At 40.8% G+C, this 19555-nt stretch overlaps 1 protein-coding gene across 2 annotated transcripts in view; it reads left to right on the top strand.

The window, feature by feature from the left end:
- Positions 1 to 18628, top strand: part of spock1 (SPARC (osteonectin), cwcv and kazal like domains proteoglycan 1) — a 110331-nt gene extending 91703 nt beyond the window's left edge. For both annotated transcript variants that reach the window (XM_067599178.1, XM_067599177.1), the window contains exons 8-12: positions 11520 to 11639; positions 11951 to 12172; positions 13419 to 13481; positions 15106 to 15243; positions 17182 to 18628. In XM_067599178.1, the coding sequence (XP_067455279.1) occupies positions 11520 to 11639; positions 11951 to 12172; positions 13419 to 13481; positions 15106 to 15243; positions 17182 to 17378 (740 nt within the window). In that variant the 3' untranslated portion in view covers positions 17379 to 18628. The remainder of the gene's footprint in view (positions 1 to 11519; positions 11640 to 11950; positions 12173 to 13418; positions 13482 to 15105; positions 15244 to 17181) is intronic.
- The last annotated feature ends 927 nt before the right edge of the window (positions 18629 to 19555 follow it).

Below are 19555 nucleotides of genomic sequence, written 5' to 3'. Positions count from 1 at the left end.
AAACTGTTTGCTTTTTAACATACACAGCTGTTAACATTATATGAATTGCAGAGATCATTTGGATTTAGTCGGGTGTAAAGCATGAGGATAAACACTAAACCGTACCAGTTTCTGCCACAGAGTCAACAGTCACCTTGAAAAGAGCTGATTCTGTTATAATAATTAAAGAAAAAGAGGAAGTATTGTTGCAAAGTCAACAAACAACCTCCATAGGTGAAGCCTTGTCTCTCCATCTTCTCTTCCTCTTTCACTCCCTCTATTTTGATTATAAGTGTGTGCTGCAGCATATTGTTTATTTGGAGTGTCAGGTGAATATTGTTTATTATTTGACAGGGTAGCGTGGAAGGCTTTAAATATACTTTTTTGAGTACCTTTGCCTGAACCACGCTAATAATAACCTTTTTTTCTCCACTGAGTTTTAGTGGTTATTTGTCAGTCCTGTCTCTCCCACACTCCCCTCTTTCTCCTCACCCTCCTATCTCTATCTGATGCTCATTTATTTTCAGTCTCAAGCCTCCACAATCCATCATTTTCTCAAAGTGTCAGGTTAAAGTTCCACCTCCACTTTTTGTCTTTCTCACATTTTTCCGCCCTTTTATTCATTTCACAAAAGAACTGTGACATACAGAAGATGCCTCGTTGAATATTACAAATAGAGTTGAACCCTTTCCTTAGCTTTTGACATAGGGTCAAATTGATGACTATTTGGCACAAATGGATCCTACACACTCTTCGCAGTGTTATAACCCGTAAAGGGTAGAAACAGACAGGAGCTGAGAGATGAGAAGAAATTTCTCATCTCTCATAATTACAGGTTTATTGGATATATTAATTGCTAGATTTTCTGTAATCTTTATTTTAATGACTAATTAATGTTTCTTAATGAACACATAAACCTGTATTTCTGAGAGAATCCATGTTGCTTTTTTGCCCGTTTGTCAGCAAAGGCTAACATATTGACACAGATGCACTGACATTCAGTTTGATCTGTCATCCGCCCCAAGGCAGCATTGCTGTGACATTGAGCATCATCACTGTCTCATATAAAACAAAGAGTCAAGCCGGTACATTGTGTTCCTGCTGGTGACTATGTCAGTGCTGGTTATGGTAAAATTTTTCTACAGTAATAGTTCTTTTTCTTTAACTTATTGTTGAACAAAGGCCAAACAGGCTGAACTGGTGAAATCCTCTCACTAAATTCAATTTTTCTGGGCAATTTTGTCTCGGACCCCCACAGAGAGCACACGGGAGGACAGATAATTTTTTGTGCTCCTCTCCTCTGCTTCCACACCTCCTATCCTCTCCTAACACATGCTGGTTGCTTAGGGATTTTCTGAGTGATTTCCTGATGAATGCCTTTAGAGCATTTGTAGTGTGATGTATTCTGACTGTCCTCACTATCAAAAGAACAGCATTGATCATACGTTCAAATACTACAAAAAACCTATGTTTACCTCTTCCTGACAAGTGCCCTCTTGAGACTGGGATATTATAATAGCACTACAAAACCACTTAGGGAGGAGGTTGTGATATTGTTGGGCATAGACCTTGTCTCCCGTCTACTACCAACAGGCAACATCGTTTTTATTTTATCAATGACCACAATCATTACCTAACTATATCCCAGTAGTAGGAATTTTACCTTAAAGCAGCTATAATTGATATTTTTTTATAATTACAGTGCAACAAATGACAATGTGTAATGTCAGAGGTGTCACTTGTAAGTAAGTAAATAAATTTTTTATAGAACTTTTCATAGACTTGAGTCTTTGCATGGAATAATACAACATACAAAAAAGACAGAAATCATGGTAGGTGAAGTGACAACCAAAGTTACATGATTAAGAAGTGAAAAACTAAAACACACAATACACAATGAAAAAACACTAGTTGTTGAAGTGGAAAAAAACAAGGTCTAGTCAGCTGCTTAATATGGGTGTCGAACGACGAGTTACATAGGTTGTAGTGGGCAGCAGAGGCCCAATACTGTGCATAATCATGGGGACAACCTTTTTGGAGCAACAACCAGAACCTCTGTCTTATCGGCACTGAGCTGTAAAAAATTTTCTGCCATCCAGTCCCTAATAGCGTTAAGACAGTGCAGAGGCCTAGATAACCTAAAAGCCTCACTAGGTTTGAATGAAAAGTGGAGTTGGATATCATCTGCAAAAAAATAATAAGCAATATTAAATCTGTTTATGATCTGCCCCAGGGACAGCAAATATAAAGAGAATAACAGGAGCCCCAGAACCGAGCCCTGCGGGACACCACAAGACAGTGGTAGTGCTGAACCTACAGAGAATTATCACCAGTTATCAATTACAGCGTGTTTAGCTCATTGTTTAGCTGTCAGGCTGGAACTTTACTGTTTTGGTTAACTCTCACCATTCTCATAGTGTTTTCTTTCTACTGCAGCAGACAGCTGTTTTCAGAGAAAAAGCTCTAAAAAGCCACTGTACACTACCCGTCCAGCACCAAACAGTGAACAGACACAGTTAGCTGCTAGCTGGTGAACACAGTCAAGCATTTAGCAGCTAAAGAGCCAAATATTTCCCCCAGGAGTTGATAGAGACAAAAAAACAGAGCTATACTAGAATAAATATTGTAAATGTGAAATGATGTGTAAATTGTTGATGGAGGGAACAACTGTTTGCTATCAACAGTTCGTCATATCAACATAAAAGGTTAGTTTATGTCAGTGTTGTGTTCACAACTTGTTTCCACTGCCCCAAGTGGCAAAAAATCATCTAATTTAGGTATAAAATACCTACACAGCACACACACACGTTTTCACTTATTTTGCCTAATTAGATCTCTCAGGACTATGGGGTTACGTACAGACTGTCATGATTGACATCTCCTACATGAACATGGACCTTGGTGAACTTGTAATTCCCATCATAGCAGAGGTCCAATTAATCAGAATAAATGAACACACCCGTGTATGTGGGCAGAGCCTTCAGAGAGATGGCAGATCTGAAAGTGTTTATGTGAATACTTTTATTCTATCACTGAAAAACGATATCTGCTAATAGGTGCACCAGATCAGGAGATGCTTATCTTATTGATATGAATCTGATGAGAATTATTTTCACTCACTGCCAGACAACACACACAACAACATAGACATCTTCACTCCCAGGCTATAAACTGCACCGAACTTGCTGACTCAGCAACCCATTTACCTAACTATTTCTTTCTTCTGTTTTTTGTATTTTTTTTTTTTCATTACCTTTTTTTTCTTTTCTTTTTTTAAATGTACTTATTTTATTTACTGACTGGTTTGCATACTTACTGTATATCTTCTGTTAAGTTTCATTTCCCAAAACCAAAAGATGGCTCTGCATGATGGGACCCTCTCATACTGGCCCAGGTGGCTGAGGGGGCTTGGGGGTCCTCACTGGTTTGGACAGCTTGGTGCCTGAGGGCCTAGTCCCCATTTAACCCCCCTTCAAATAAAAAGATGCTCCTCAAACCCAAATGAACAGACCCCTGGGGTAGGGGCTGTTATAGAGGGTATTTGACCTGTAATAGGCCAGCAACCTCCTACAGGTTTGGGAGCAACCTAAAGCAGGAGAGAGCAATGAGAGCCAGGAAGGGTGTGGAGGAGAGAGAGGGAAATATGGACTGACAAGCAAACAAACTATAAAAAAAACTGGTTGGATAGGAGTGGATGGGGGAGAGAGGGGGAGGGGGTGGGGGGGGGGGAATCTGTTCTGACTCATCCTGGTTTCACCCTGGGACCCAACCAGAGATTCCCCCCAACAGCTCTGCCACTTTTCACTTTTTCTTCCTCTTTCTTTTTCTCTCTCCTCTCTTTTGTACCTTCTGCTCTCTTCCCTCTATATCCTTACACACAAACACACATAACACCTACCCACACTAACACACACACACACACACCTCACGCACATAATAACCCAAAATTTTCTCTTTGCTTCTCTTGTTTGTACTCACCCGTTTCATATGTGTTTTCATGTTAATCACTTATCTTGCACTAAATAAAGGAAAAAAGGAAATGCTTATCCTATTTTGTCAACTTTTGAGGACTGTCTGTTTTTTGTTGACTTACTGTTTGAGGTATTATCCATTCTCTAATCACCTCTTACTAAGTTTAATCTTCATGTGCACCTGAACAGAAACCTCATTCAGAACCTGACCCTAAATCCAAGCCCCAACAGCAAATGAGTCAATTGAAGAAGCAAATACTTGGTTGTGTTTATTTTAAAACTAGTCTCCCTCTTACATTAAAACTTGAACTGCTCGTCTTTCTTGCTCTCTCTTTGTACCCGTCTCACCCCCTCTATCTGTTTCCCTCTCTGCGCTGGCCTTCGACAGAGACAGTGTATTACTGATCATTATCTGGGCTAACCTTAAGTCAGTGCCAATCAGATTGTTCTGGAGGGCTGATAGCTTGGGGCAAAGAAAATCAAACAGAGCCTTGTATCTTTTTAATGAATCTGACCTTCTATCTTCCTCATGTCTCCTATCTGACTCTGTCTCAGTTCAATTCTTTCTCCTTCTGTTACCTTGTTAAGAAGTGTCACCTCACTCCACCACCTCCATCGCTTGTCTCCGCCTTTCCATTTGCCTTCCATCTTGATCTGATCAAACCATAGACTGTATATAAAGATGGATGTGACGTCACCCATTGGTTTGCACTGGGGCCAGTGTGAAGGCCAGAGTGGCTGCTTACGGTCAGCACCATTATTTCCATTTGGAGCCACGATCTTCCAAATAAGGAGTGTGGGATGTTTCTTTTCACGCTCTGGAAACACACCGCTACCTCGGACCGAAGCTAACACTAACTTACTGGGAACACTGAGCAGTGCAGACTTGCACTAACATTAGCTAACTAACATGGCAGATATCATTATCAAATAACATTAAACTTACCAAAACATTGCAACAATAGTCGGACTCAGTGCCAGTCCTGGAGCCAGGGAGCAAACCGTTAATCACAGCTGTCAATCAATGCCCACATGGCAGACATCAAAGCTACTATTCATCTTTATATCTTATTAACAGAGCAATAATTTCCAAAAAGACCACCAGCACACTTATTAAAGGGCCCAAATTTAGAGAATTTAGAGATTGAGACCATAATGACTCATTAACAAATTTATTGACTATGAGTAATACTCAATAAATTTGTACTATGAGTACAAATTTATTGAGTATTTCATGAGAGAAGTTGACGCTTTTTCGATGGGAGTCTATTGGAGCTGGAGACTTGTTGGAGCCATCTTCTAGCAGCCATCGGTGATATTGCACTTTAAGGGACTTCTGATTGGCTTCAATTTCAAGCCGTGGTTGTTGCCACTTGGATCAAACCACGCTCCTGATGTCTCAAGGTGATCACCACCTACCTTTCTTCTGTCTGGATTTAGAATCACTCCTTCCCTTTTATATGACAAACTTAGTCAATCATTTATAAATGATAAAGGAGACCCCTGGAGAAATTCTAAGACCAATGACTCCTGATATTTGGAGTAATGTAATAGAAAGTCTGGAGGACACGTTTGTCTCATGACCTAAACCAGCTGGGAGGAATTGCCGCCATATGTAATTTGGGAAAATTTGCACTCAATTACCTCCTAATGGCAGCCACAACATATGGTGATGATTTAAGATTGTTGCATGTTTGTGCCAAAGTAAAAGGGAACAAAAAAGATCCATCATCAGCAATACGAGGGGAAAAAAATGTGTACAGTAAAATGACACTTTTGATGATCATTTAAAAGAATGAATGATTGGTTGACGTGGTTGGGTGTTTGATTAAGTATTTGAAGACCTAATATCTTACTAAAAAAGATGTTTTCATTACATTAGAGACATTCTGAATATCAGTAAGATAAAAAAGAAATCAATGTAGCATATACACAAAATGCATCACTGTTATGTTTATCATAGTAGACTATTAAGCATCACAATTGTAGAAAATTACAAAAACATATTTGGCTTAATTTTTGTTGTTATTTTCTTTGCTTTTTGCCTTTTTATCCAGTTGAGCAGCACTTTTAACATTCAATTTCAATTTTTAACCAAAACCACAATCTTCCTCATCTTTAATATGCTCCAATTGTTTTAGAGGCTTCAATGTAACAACAAGTGGGAGGCAGCACACAAAACTTGGGTCTCCAGTGTCAAAGTCCTGTGCTTTCTATGCCCAAATATCCACTCTGACCTCCACACTTTGATTTTTGTGGAGTATAAGGAATGGATCCTTACTGTGGCCCTGAAGGACAAAACACATAGAAAAGCAAAAGCACAAAAGTTAAGGAAATGCGCTCCAAATCCAAATGCTACAAATTGTAAAAGTGAAAATACAAACATTAAGAAAAACATTAAGTGAAATCTCAGCGTAGATTCTGGATGTTTGGATGTTTTGATGAGCAATTTCTTCAAAACATAAAAGCAAAATAGAGGTATACAAACATGCTTTGTAGGCAACAGGGCTGCACAGATGATGATGATGCATCTCATTTAGCAGCAGTTTGATTTGTTGGTTGAATTGATTGTGTTGTAGTTGCTTCTCTGAGTTGGATTGTCTTTTCTGATCAATTCAAGACAGAGGCATTCTCTAATAACTAAAGATATCTGCAGTGATTAGTTTTGTCTCTGTCATATTTATATTTAGTTAATATTTAGTTAGTAGGAGTTTATCCCTCACACACACAAAAAATGAGAATAGAAAATGCTGGGTAGTGTTGGCAAGTTTTTGTACCATTTTCATCTTTGTCAGACTGGTAAAGTAAAGTAAAATTTATTGCTACATTATTGTGCGCTGGCTTGCAGTTTGGCTGTACTTTTCCACATATAGCTGGTAGTTTGTGTCTGCGTCTGTTTGTGAAAAACTGGTGGTTTCTGGGTTGTTGTTTTTTTTCCTTTTTTTCTGCCAGTTTCTACTGACCTACTGATGAATTCACAGACATGAAAGCAGAAGCAAGGAAATGTAGGGTGAGAGGGAAGTAGGGAGAAAGGAAGAAGGATTAGAAGGTAGTTCCCAGCCATGACTCAGTGTCTGAAATGTGATCCGCAGCTCTGATCGATAGCTTCTCCTGTGTGAAAGCAGCTGGTGTTTCTGACTGGCTCTCTACGACCACTTCATCCTGGGTGAAGCTCACAGTCAAACAATCTGTGATGGGTTGGAAGCAGAGCCGATAACATCAACCCAGGCAACTCTTGCACTGTATCTCTGACTCTGTACACATGGACATCTCCACTGGAACAATTAGAAAGTAGCTGTCAAGCAGAAAGGATTTTTATTTTTTTCCAACTGATCTTGAGATCTAAAACGGCAACCTCAAAAGTTTCTAGCTGTTCTGGCTGCTGCAAATCTTAGCTACATCACCTGCACTCTCATTGCAACAACTCAATAACATTAAAATTACTAAATCTAAAATCATAAGAAGAGACCCTCCATTTCCTCATGGCTCATAAGGTCCAAATGTTGTTTCCAGCTGCAATTTTTGTTTTCCCTGTGAGTCATGAGTAGTTTCATGTGGTTGCCATGGTAAACAGGTGAGTATTTACAATTGGTTTCACCAGTTGGACCAGTTATGATTTTGCAGGGCCCAGGACTATTCCCACACAATGATACGAAATCATTCCTATTACTGTGTGGTCATAGTCTGTTTCACAGTATCACATAAGAAAAAAAACATGGCCCTGTTGAGAATTTATTGCTTTATTAAGTCCTGGAAAATAGTTATAAATTGGAACATAATCAAATTAATTTGGAGCATTGCAAAATGAACATCTGCTATGCGAAGCGGAACATGAGATACGTCTTCAAAAAGCGAATTAATAATAATGAAAAACACATTTTGTCAAATGAATAATGACGAAGGCTCAGCATAATCAGCCAGACAAATAATGCATTTAGTTCAGTAGCTCCCAACAGCTTTGCTACACAGTGTGACATCTTGAAATAAAACAATGTTTACACCTAAAAGGGATTTGAATATTTTTCAGGCCTGAAGAGGTCAAACTACGCAGCATCATAAAGAAAAACAGTGAATCATCTCAACACCCCTCTGATTTTGTTACCCCTTGTAGGAGCCATAAATCACTTAGTGTACATGTACAATATACTGTATAATAAGCAGATCTGATGACCTACTGTACAAATGTTGTAGTAAAATATCTGTATACTTTAGACATACAGTACATATGGCATAATGATTTTTTTCAATCCAAAATGAAGCAAACTGTATAAAATCTGAATATATGGACATACCCTGGTTTGTGCAAACTCTTGGGTCCAGTTCTGAGGTGGGTCAATATGTTGCCTGAGTCAAGCTGTGAAGCGCTTATGAGACATTTGATCAAGTATCCTACTGACAGCAGCCACATCACTTGTTGGTCTCCACATCAAATACAGCTCTGTTGAAACAGTGCAACCTTTGCAATCACATGTGGAAAAGCTTTGATGTTGTTTCTGACATTTTTAAGCCTGCCTGACCCTGTTGTGGTTCATAAATATATAAATATATACATATATATATATATAGAGGGAGAGAGAGAGAGAGACAGACAGAGAGAGGGGAACGGTTAACAGGCTGTTTTATCTTGTTGAGATGTATCGCGTTGTGTCCTTCAGTTTTCAGCTCCAGCTCTCTGACTCATTGCCCTGCAAAAGGACTTGTAGCAGAAGCAGCAATGTTGGGCCTGTCCGAAACAATTTGGGTCACACCGGGAGAAAGAGATAAGACGGGTCCACTGAGACTCATTTAGGGCCGTAGTGCAAAGTCCAAGAGACTTGAGAGAAAGAGATGGAGAGAAGGTCAGAGACTGTCAAAGCAGCAGTCAAAAGGAGAAAAAGTGGAAGGAGCAGGAGAGGGACAGAGGGAGTGGATATCAAAGGGAAAAACAGAAACACTTAAATCTTTGGAGTCTATAGGGGTGTGTGCGAGGAGAGAGATGGGAAATGAAGCACTCAAAGCAATTTAGGTGAGAGAAAGAAATAGAAAGAGCTGGGCATATCAAAGTGTCTTCTAAGTCAAGAGAAACTGAGTTAGGTACAGCCAGGTGTGATAAGTGGCTTCTGTTGAATCTCAGAAAATTGACAGAGTGAGAGAGGAGAGAGATTGGACATTAACAGGCAATAGAGGGAAATGAGCAAGAAGTCCTTAAAGGCAACAAAAGAATCACAGAGGCAGAGAGTGATTCAAATGGCAATGGGTGGGAACACAATGGAAGACAATGAAGGAAAAACCTGATGTGAGGATGAAGAACGGGTCATATAACTGAATAGGAGGATAAAGTTTTCTCTGAGGGTCGTGTTCAGAAAAGAACAAGCTACAGACTCCACTTCTGCCCGAGTTTTACTCAGGAAGTGAAGACAAATAATGTTTAGCTGTTGGTATTTTGCACTTTTTTTCTCTGCTCTAGACCGTGGAAATAAAGAGCACTCTGAAGTGTTATCTGTCTGGTCCTGAAGGCTTATATTATACACACACACACACACAGAAACACACACACATGGACCACCTTGGGATTCTGGAGGTAATCTCACATGGATTGCCGGCCAGATAGATGTTATTTTTCCTCCTCTCAGCTCCCATCTGTTACGTGGGGGCATCTACTGTTTTTATAGCAGCTGCAATAATGACACAATCCCAAAATATAACTATCAAATACTGGGCGTGTGTGTGTGTATACATGCATACATGCTTGGATGCAGAACACGGTTCGATAATAGGATGGGGGGAGAATGACTCAACAAAAACTGAAACCGTTCTAACAAAGAGACGTGGCAACATCTCTCGGCCCAGAGTGAAAATACCTGCATAAAAATTCCCTCTGGCTCTGTGGCGTGCTCTTTTGTGTGTGTATGTGTGTGTGTGTGTGTGTGTGTGTGTGTGTGGTGCGCACACACCTCTTTGATGTCATGCTGCAGATGACTTTATCCACTGACAGCAGAGTGTGATCTAGGTCTTCACATAGTGACCAATCTGCTCTGTTCTCTCCATTAGAGTAAATACCTCTGGTGTATGTGTGGTGTGTGTATGTGAGAGAGAGAGAGAGAGAGACAGAGAGAGAGAGAGAGACTTTGGATGAGATGATATTTCTCTTTTTCCTGATATAGGATTCATTGTATTTGCATGCAAGTGATAGTGGGTTGTCTGTGTCTAATTTCTACTTTTTTTAATTTCTAGTCCAATATCCAAGAATTTGAAATTATTCTCTTAACTGAATCCTTGTGATTTGTATTCATACGTGATTCTTTGAACGCTCGAAACTGTTGCATGTTTGACAGTGAACCGCCTAATTTCTGAAAACAGGAGAGCCGCAGGAATGTTAACAACCTCCTTCTACATTTTCTATTTTCCACGATAAAGCCGGAGAGTTTGGATTGGCAGGCTCAGTATGAGGTGGAGAATGGCTCTTGTCCTTCAGGCACGTTATCAAGCTCTCAAAAGAAAACAGAACGGGGGAAAAAATATGCCAATCACACGCAGGACAGAGAGAGAAAGAAAGACAGAGATTGACAGACAGAGACGCAGAGGGAGACAGCAGAGGCAGAGGTCTGCTTGAATTGCAGGCAGACCCTGTCAGTCCCACAGGGCTCAAGCAACCAGGGATTTGTTAGGCAGTGACAGAGGCTGAGTTATATTTTTAATTAGGAATATCCTTAAAAATAATGTTCAGTTTGTGCTCTCTTTGGATAGTTAACATGGAGAATAGCATCAGCATGTCTGGCAGTGTTGGATGAGCTTTCTGTTTGGCTGTGCAGTGGAGTGTGATCACGCATAAAAACACAAACACACACACACACAGATTCGCCCCGGATAAAACACAATGCTCAAGTGGTTTCTCACTGCAAGATATCGCTTTATTTTCCACTTGAGGTCCAGATGACATTTGTGATTTCAAATACACCTTTGTCCACGTGTGTGTGAGAGAGAGAGAGAGAGAATGCATGTGTAGTTTCCCCACACGGATAAAATCACTCATTTGAACAGGAACACTAAATGGTAAACAGATAGAAACAACAACAGACAAGGAAACTCCTCTCTGTGTGTGTCTATGTGCGCACATTTTTGTTACCTCATTAGGACCTTTTCCAGTATAAACTCCAACCTTTTTGGGACCAATAGTCCTCATGGGGACCAAGGTTAAGGTTAGGGTTAGGCTGTCCGCAATGAATGGAAGTCAATGCAGTGTCCTAACGAGGATAACTTATGTGTCTGTGTGTGTGTGTGTGTGTCAGATGGGGTTCCTATGGTAACTGTCAAGAGATAGCAGTGGTTCGGTATCTGTTATCACTCGACTGTGTTTACTCAAGGAGAAGAGTTGGATGAGGAAAAAGAAAAGAAAGAATAAGGAAAAGTACACAACAGAAATGAAATGAAAGTTTGATAAGAAGCCAGAAAAGAATTGTTTTCTTTCTTTTTCCTCTGATGACAGCAGCAGATTGATAGAATCCCCTCTCCTCATTATTTTGTGTGTGTGTGTGTGTGTGTGTGTGTGCGTGTGTATGTGCATGTGCGTGTGTGTGTGTGTGTGTGCAGCCTGCACAGATGCACAGCTTCACAGTCTGGCTGCCAGACTGAAGGAGTGGTTCGGAGTTCTGCACCTCGACGCCAACAGAGACCTCATATCCTCTGACAGCTTTGACGCCACCACTGGACGTGAGTACATCCCCCCACAAGATGTGTGCGTGTGCGTGTGTGCACACAGCCCTTTGCTGTTGAACAGCTACGCTTTTCAGTCCTCATGAGAGCTGGTAGTGATGTTGACAGCGACCCTGCTCTGTTCTTTGCGATGTCAACATGTCTCAACACATCTCAGCTCAGCCACCACACACTCACACGCACTCAAATCTCAGTGTGCTACTTGAAAAAGATAAAAATCTAAATGACCAGGGCATGTCCTGCAGTTTAAAAAATGCTTACTTCAATCTTTTTTTCTTTATTTTTGCCTCTGTCTGCTCTGTTTCTAGACTTTGACACTAGCATCTTGCCAATCTGTAAGGACTCTCTGGGCTGGATGTTCAACAAACTAGACATGAACTTCGACCTCCTGCTGGACCAATCGGAGCTGAGCGCCATCTACCTGGACAAGTATGAGCTGTGCATGAAGCCCCTTTTTAATTCCTGTGACTCCTTCAAAGACGGCAAGCTGTCGAACAACGAATGGTGTTACTGCTTCCAGAAGCCCGAGGGTGAGTAAGGGAAAGGAGGAATGGAGAGTTTAAAAAAAAAAACTTAATGTTGGAAATAGAGGTGGGGAAAGGATACAAGGGCCAGAGGGAGGGAAGTAAAGTTTAGAAGTAGTAATGTGATAAATAAGGTTTATTTTATTGTGCTTATTTCAGACCAGTCAGTTTCTACACAATGATTATACGACACAACAAAGGTAACAAAATGCTCACTTGAAGCAGTTTTTAGTTACTGCTGAAGTGGTTGGAAACTAATTGAAGGCAGGAAAGTGGAAAATCAGTCTCCAGGAGATTTTAGTTTTCTACAGCCTGGATTTGATTTTGTAATTTCGGCCATCTTTCCTATTTGTTATGATGGCATTTTACTACATAACTTCATTACTGAGATTTGGGGACATGATGAAATATCTGGTGCAAGACAACAGGAAGATAAGCAGTGAAAAGATCAGATCGGGTTGTAAACAAGCCAATTTTACCACACTTGTTTAGAAGAAAAATACAGCAAATGTTAAGACTATTACATCATGTTTTTGTTGTAGAAATCCATGAGGTTTTGCTGATGACTTACTGGTTGAGCTGAGTTATTCTGTACCTACCATTCCCAGTTTTTCTATGTAATAAAAAAATATTACTGACATTTTAGGTGTGCTCATTTTCACATTCACCTCTAATTAAGTGGTATAGACAATATGGTAAAACTGTAGGTTTGTTCATAGCCTGTGTGATTATGTGCGCTGTGCGCTCATTGTTTTTGCCCTTGTGTAGCATATTACCATCATGTCTCCAGATGTTGCCAACTGAATTAGTGTCATTAAAATGTGCACAACCAATAGGAATTATGGCAAACACAATAAAACCCAGGTTGTAAAACGGTACATTTTCCTGTGAAGATCATAGTTTGATTTGGGAAATTGTTGGCAGTTATGTTCAAGTATGCACAATTTGCTCTGATTAGGCTAAAACAAGCAAAATTAAGACTGTGGTCCTTTAAGGGGATGATGGACTGGAAAGGACAAAGAATAGATTCAGGCAAAGACATAAATTGTAGTAGATGTGAGGACAGTGGCTATTTAGGAGGATGGATAGAGGAATATAAAGAGAGGGTGACCAATTTAAGAGGATGTTAGATGAAAGTGAGAGTAACTATAGTTGATAAGACAGGGAAAGAGCTGTTTCAGTTCAATTATGTTGGCTGGAACAGAGGAGGAGCTCTTTTAATGAAACTGTTGTGTATGTTCTCTGTTTGTAGGATTGCCTTGCCAAACTGAGAAGAGCAGGATCCAGAATCAGAGTCGAAGGAAGAGCCTCATAGGTCAGTTTGGTTGATTGACAGCTGACAGTAACTTACTGCTGTCTAAGCACACAGCATGCTCACCTTAAACTCTGTCACATACACACTGAAATGACGATGTGTATCTCTGGTTAACATTTTGTCAGGTAGAGCTGCCGCAGCATTCATTTTTTCCTTACGGTGCATATTAGCAAAGCCATTCAAACCGTTGTGGTAACCTCCATTAAAAAATAATTTAAACCTCAGATGTTATAAAATAATTGGTTTCTAAATACTGTATTGGCCTGAATATAAGGCGACCCTGATTATAAGACGACCCCTCCCCCTTCCCACACTTGTTTTTGGAAAGTATAGTATAGTTACATTCTCGCACTGTCCTACCAGGCTCTTGGAAGTGGTAAAAAATTATTTTTAAAAATTTATTCTCTCCGGCAGTTAGCATTTATAAGTGCCTGTTTGTGTTTTTGAGCTCCTTATCATCTATCACAGTGGTATTTGGCAGCTTGACATATTCTGTTTCTGCAGTAGAGACATCAGAAGACACTTTGGACTCGTTTTCACTTGTTGTGAATTTTATTTCCTCTGTGGCAGAAAAACACGTTACATAAACCTTCAGAAACTCCTGCAGGTGAAACTGGACTAATGAAACACTTTTAGTGCTGACTGACTCTAACACACTGACTATAAACAGACTTTAAGACACTTGCTAGCCTAGCAACATTAAGGCTACAAACAACCCATAATGCAACACTCCATGTAGGAGTCAGTTTTACACCGGTACTTTAATCATTCAAAAACAATATCTGATGTTTTGAACAGGTAATTGTCTAGACCCCAAATATAAGAAGACCCCACTTTTTCAGATGTATTTCAAGGAAAAAAAAGTCCTATATTCAGATTATATTCTTCTATAGACTTTTTGAGTTCCGCAGTCTATTCTTTATAGCCTCTATAGTCTAAATGTCTGTTTTTTTCCAGTGTTGTCATTAAGAGGCTGACTTTGCAGCAGGAATACTGGTCGGCATTTGGCAGTCACGTCTTTCTTTTTGTCAAGCCTGTGAGAATAACTAATGTCCCATCGCTTGAGCCGCTCACTCAGCAGTGAAGCGGTGATCAGCTTGACTCTGCTGTGGGCGTGATGTGATTGCGTTACCGTGGTAATGCGGTAACCGAGGCAGCTCTAGTTTCAGGTAGTTAAAAGGAATGAGTAGTATTAAACATACGGCACACCCACAATACGAAGCACATCCTGACATTTTGTACGTATGTCATCTGTCCCCGTCGGGCAGATCATTCAGTGTTTCTGCTCACAGCAAAACAGCTTGAAAAATGAGCTCGGACTGGGTCAAATGAAGGTAACGGAAAATGGGTGTTTGTTTGTGTGTGTTATTGAAAGTGACTGCTTCCCCTTAAGCAGAATGTATGGTTGTTGTCCTGCAGCCTTCACAGCAGTAATTGATTGTTGATCTCCCTCTGTGAATACACAAGAACTTCAGTCACAACTACAGGACACATAACCTCTGCTGAGGAGGGATCAGATTCCACCATCTAGTTTTGTCAATCTAATATTCTCAACGTTTTCTCTCTCTCTTTTCTTACCTCCTTCTGTCACTCGTTCTTCTTCTCTGCTGTTCTCCATCTTTAGGTTCCTATATTCCTCGCTGTACTGAGGAGGGCTACTTCAAACCAACCCAGTGTCATGGCAGCACTGGTCAGTGTTGGTGTGTGGACAAATACGGCAACGAGATCGCTGGCTCCAGAAAACAAGGCAACCCTAACTGCGGTAAGACCACCACACACACACACACACACACACACACACACAGTACACTAACACGTGCACACACCCACATTCACGTTCACTATAGCTAAACAAGGGTTTGGGTTGTGTTGCGTTTGCCCCCAATTTGTCTTGCTGTCTGTCAGAGTTAGCGCTTTGATCCAGGTGGACTACTGCTCTATGTCTGTCTTTTCTCTTCCTTTGTAATCTGCTGCTGCTGCAGATGAGGAAACTGCAGAGTTTCGTTTTAAAACATAACATAATTAAACAAAGACAGCACCACAATCACAATACTGTTCTATTTCTTTGCTCAACATCTCTCCCTGTCTCTCCTTATCTTTACCAGTATCTACGCATCAGTGATCATTTAAGCATGCCTCTGGAGCCAGTCATATGTCTGTTTCTATCTGCCTCTGATATTCTGCTCACATAGCTTTGCTAAAACACCAGCATCTTGCAAGTCAAGTAGGGAAATTTGTCACACTTGTCAGCAGAGAGCGATATCAAAAGATTTGTTAGAATTTGTGGTGGTGACTTTGTTGCACCTTTTGGAGGAGAATAAACACTTAAACTGCTGGCTGATGCTCGCCCAAAAAAGATGCATTTAGACAAAGAATAGCATAGTATACAAGACAGCAGTGGGAATTCAAAGGGAATGGTCAAAAAGCCAGAACAAGTACTTGCTGCAAATCAATGGCGGTGGAATTTCATTGTGGGAAAAAAGACCAACAATTAGCAAGAAAGAATGCAGGCAGACTTACTGATTACCAATCAAACAGCCAACTCACAGTCACAGATTATGGCTCACTCGAATGCCAGTCTAGTCCAAAGCCAGTAATTGCAGCTTCCAATATTGATGAGTTGTCTCTCTAGCCACCCCACACACATACACACTCACACACTGACAGCAGCAGTCCTTTGTCTCTGGTCTAACAAGCTAATCTAACTCTGGCTGAGTGGCCTCAGGCTGAAGTAGCCTGGAGTTCTCCAATACCGATCTGCATAGAACAAACAGGTAGCAATGCAGCAGCTCTTCACTCAGTAGCCTAAACACAAGGACACTAAGCTGATTTTAACAATATAAATGCCACTCAACCAGAATGCACTTGTACCTAGGTGTAAATTTGGCTGTTTTGAACTAAGTTCAGAAGGATTTTTAGGTCCCAGGTTTGTGAAATGCTGAAGACAGCAGCTGAGATAATGATTCTTGTTCAGCTCTGACTCAGCTCTCTATAAAAAGATAATTTCTTGCTTATTTGCCGAGTGCGCTATTTAACATGACCAATTCAAGGTTCACAGTTTTTCAGGTCCATCTTAAAACAACAGTCAGGTGACCATATGATCACTGAAAGAGGATTTCATTACTGTAACCATTCTTCCTGTTCATACTGACTATTAAAAGATCCCCTTCAAATGGGCTTTTAATGTAAGTGATAAGGGCCAAAATCCACAGTGTGTCTACACAGTCATTTTGTGTAAAAATGCATTTAAAAGTTTATCTGTAGCTTGTATGAGGCTTCAGCAGTCTGAGTCAGTCATATCAAGTGGATATCAGAGCCATATCAAGTATAGTATGAAGAGGAGGAATCATTATGACAAGAAAAACCTATTTCAATGTTCATTTGGGCACCTCACTGTTGTTGTAGGACATACTTGAAAAATTATGAACCTGTCCTTTAAACTCTGTAAAATGAATTACACCAACTCATTACATTTCTTTGTAGCATTTAAATAGGTCATTACACTAGCATGTTCACACAGGGAACATATCAATATGAATTTCCTACATTTGTGCATACTATTTGTGAGAGAAGGCACCCGTGAGCCAATGAACCTACACTATTTGAATCACACGCTATACCGACTCCGTTACACAAGGATCTTTCTGTGCTTCTAACCTGTCTGTTTATGCTGTTATGTTGTTTGTGCATCTCCCTACAGACGAGGACCAGGAGACATCGGGGGATTTTGGCAGCGGCGGTGCAGTCATTCTCCTTGACGACCAGGAGGAGGAGCCATCACAGAGCGGGCGGAGCCGGCAGAAGAAGCGACGGGGCCGGATCCATCCCCGAGGAGCCATTGAAGATGACGAGGACGAGGAAGACGATAAGGATGATGAGATCGGCTACGTTTGGTAGCTCCTCTCCATTTTACTCTGCCATCAGCCGACCAGGAAACTCCGTTAACTCAGCACAGATCTGAAGCCATTCCAATTTCTCCTCCAGTTACCTTGGCAGTGGTCCATCTTTTGGCTCCTGAACTTGCTCCTGTAATCCCTGTCCCTTATCCAAATCTCTCTCTTCAGTGAACCTCATCCGACCTCTTCCTTTTTAAGTGTTTTGCTCTTTCCTCAGACAGAAAACAGAGAGCCTATTAGATTTCAACAACAACTATCAAGCCCCTAATCAAGCTCAAGCTGTCCACTTTCTGCTTCTACCTTCCCTCAAAACCTGCGATCTTTAACCTCCTCTGACATGGGCTCACATGTCTATTTTCTCTATTATCCCCTCTATCTACTTCTTTCTCTTATTCTGTCTCTCTATTCTATCTCTGTATGTCCGTGTCAGAGCCTCTGGCCAGTCTGTGAGCCCAGATACATTAGCTGATGTATTGGATGTAAATATGAATCCTCCAGGAAAGCCAAATTGTGGATTACCTTTGCTGTTCTTCCATCAGCGGTTCATTATCATGTTCTGTGTTCCACCGTCGGGCTCCTCCCAGTGTTCAACGATGTTCTCCGCAAACCGCTGCCACACTCCCAGGCTCTGAAATACTCCCTCTCTCTCTCTATTACTTCATGGAAGATTGTAAATTATTTAATCGTTGATCTTGAATGTCCCAGAAAGCCCAGGAAGCAATGAGAATAATGATGTATTGTCGTTGTTGTTGCATGTTTCTCATCGTGTTTCTGTAAAAGAGAGATTTACCTGGCCAGGTCTAGCTCTATGCATCTCAAACAGAAAGTGATGCCTATTTGGCTGCTACAATACTTTGTTGCTATGTTGATGCTGTCTAGTGTCTTTTTGGTTCTTCTCCCAATCTCAGGAGGTAGGAAGTTGCATTGCAGAGCAGATAGCAGTGTAGAAAAGCGAACTGCAAAGGCCTACAGTCCAAATCTGCGGCGTCTCAGCCAGCTATTCTTTTATTAATTGGTCAGTAGGGCTGCCGAGGCTGTTTGACTGTGCATGGACACTAGAGGAAGATGCTGCTCCTGAGCTGGGAGGACACATGAAGTCGGGGGAGCAGAGAAGAGGCTCTGTTCTGCCTCCCAACATTGGATATGTTCAGTGATTTAAATTGAAATCTTCACCATGTCAACTAAGTGAACTTTTCTTTGTAACTTTGAAAATTTAAGTAAAGTGGCACTTTGGGTGTCTTTTGAAACTTACAGGTCTGTGTCCATGTGTCTGTTGTTCACATCTCTTTCCTCACTGTGAAACCGCACACAGTAATTGATTGTTTCTCATGCTTATGGTTTTATTTTTCTTGAAGCTCCAATTTCTCTCGCAGTAAACAATCAAATCCCTCCATCAGTTCTGAACTTTTCCAGCCTTGAGAAAGCCGCAATTGTAGCAGCAGAAAATTCTCTTTATCACTTGCCTTTGAGAGAGAAGAATCACAAAGGCAGCAGTGCCCAAAAGAACATAAAAGCTTAATGAGTGTTATTGCAATATCACTGGCTAATGGGACAGCTGACCCCACTGGCTTGAAATAGCCCACTCAGCACTTTGGAAACACATTGTACAAACAATCGGATGCTAAATGAACAACAGAATCTTCTGGCTTGAAACAGCACATTCAGCAGGTCACAACACTGTCAGATACAATAGACAATGGACTTAACTATGTGCATCAAATTATGCTCGGAGCTGTGGATAGTTCATAATCACCCAATTCTGCGACCCTGGCTAGTGCAGCACTTTATTCTGTCCTCAGGCCACATGACAAAAGCTGTAAAGAAAACGTCTCATTCATTCCTCTGTTTAATCACATGCACAGTCTGCTGCTTTATCCTGCATTGTTTTTTAAAGTATGCACAAATTTCATCACGTGGCAGTTTATTTCCTCTCCCAACTTGAAACTACAGCTACCACGAGACACATTTATTACAAACCAGCGATCACTTTCAACCCTCGTCACACTCACTCTCATTATTGTTTTTATTTCCTTGCTCTCCCCCACTCATTCTCCTGGAGTGACTTCCATCTTCATCTCAGTAAGGGAGGTGCGTGGTTGTGTTTTATCCTCAGGGCACTCCGTTCCTCTGTTTCATTTCTCTATTGGTTGCTTTTTTATTATCCACAGATGGCTGCTC

The sequence above is a fragment of the Thunnus thynnus genome, chromosome 9, assembly GCF_963924715.1.
Source record: "Thunnus thynnus chromosome 9, fThuThy2.1, whole genome shotgun sequence".
Taxonomy (NCBI): Eukaryota; Metazoa; Chordata; class Actinopteri; order Scombriformes; family Scombridae; genus Thunnus; species Thunnus thynnus.
The sequence above is the reverse complement of the archived record's forward strand: the minus strand, read 5'-3'. Positions and strand labels throughout refer to the sequence as shown.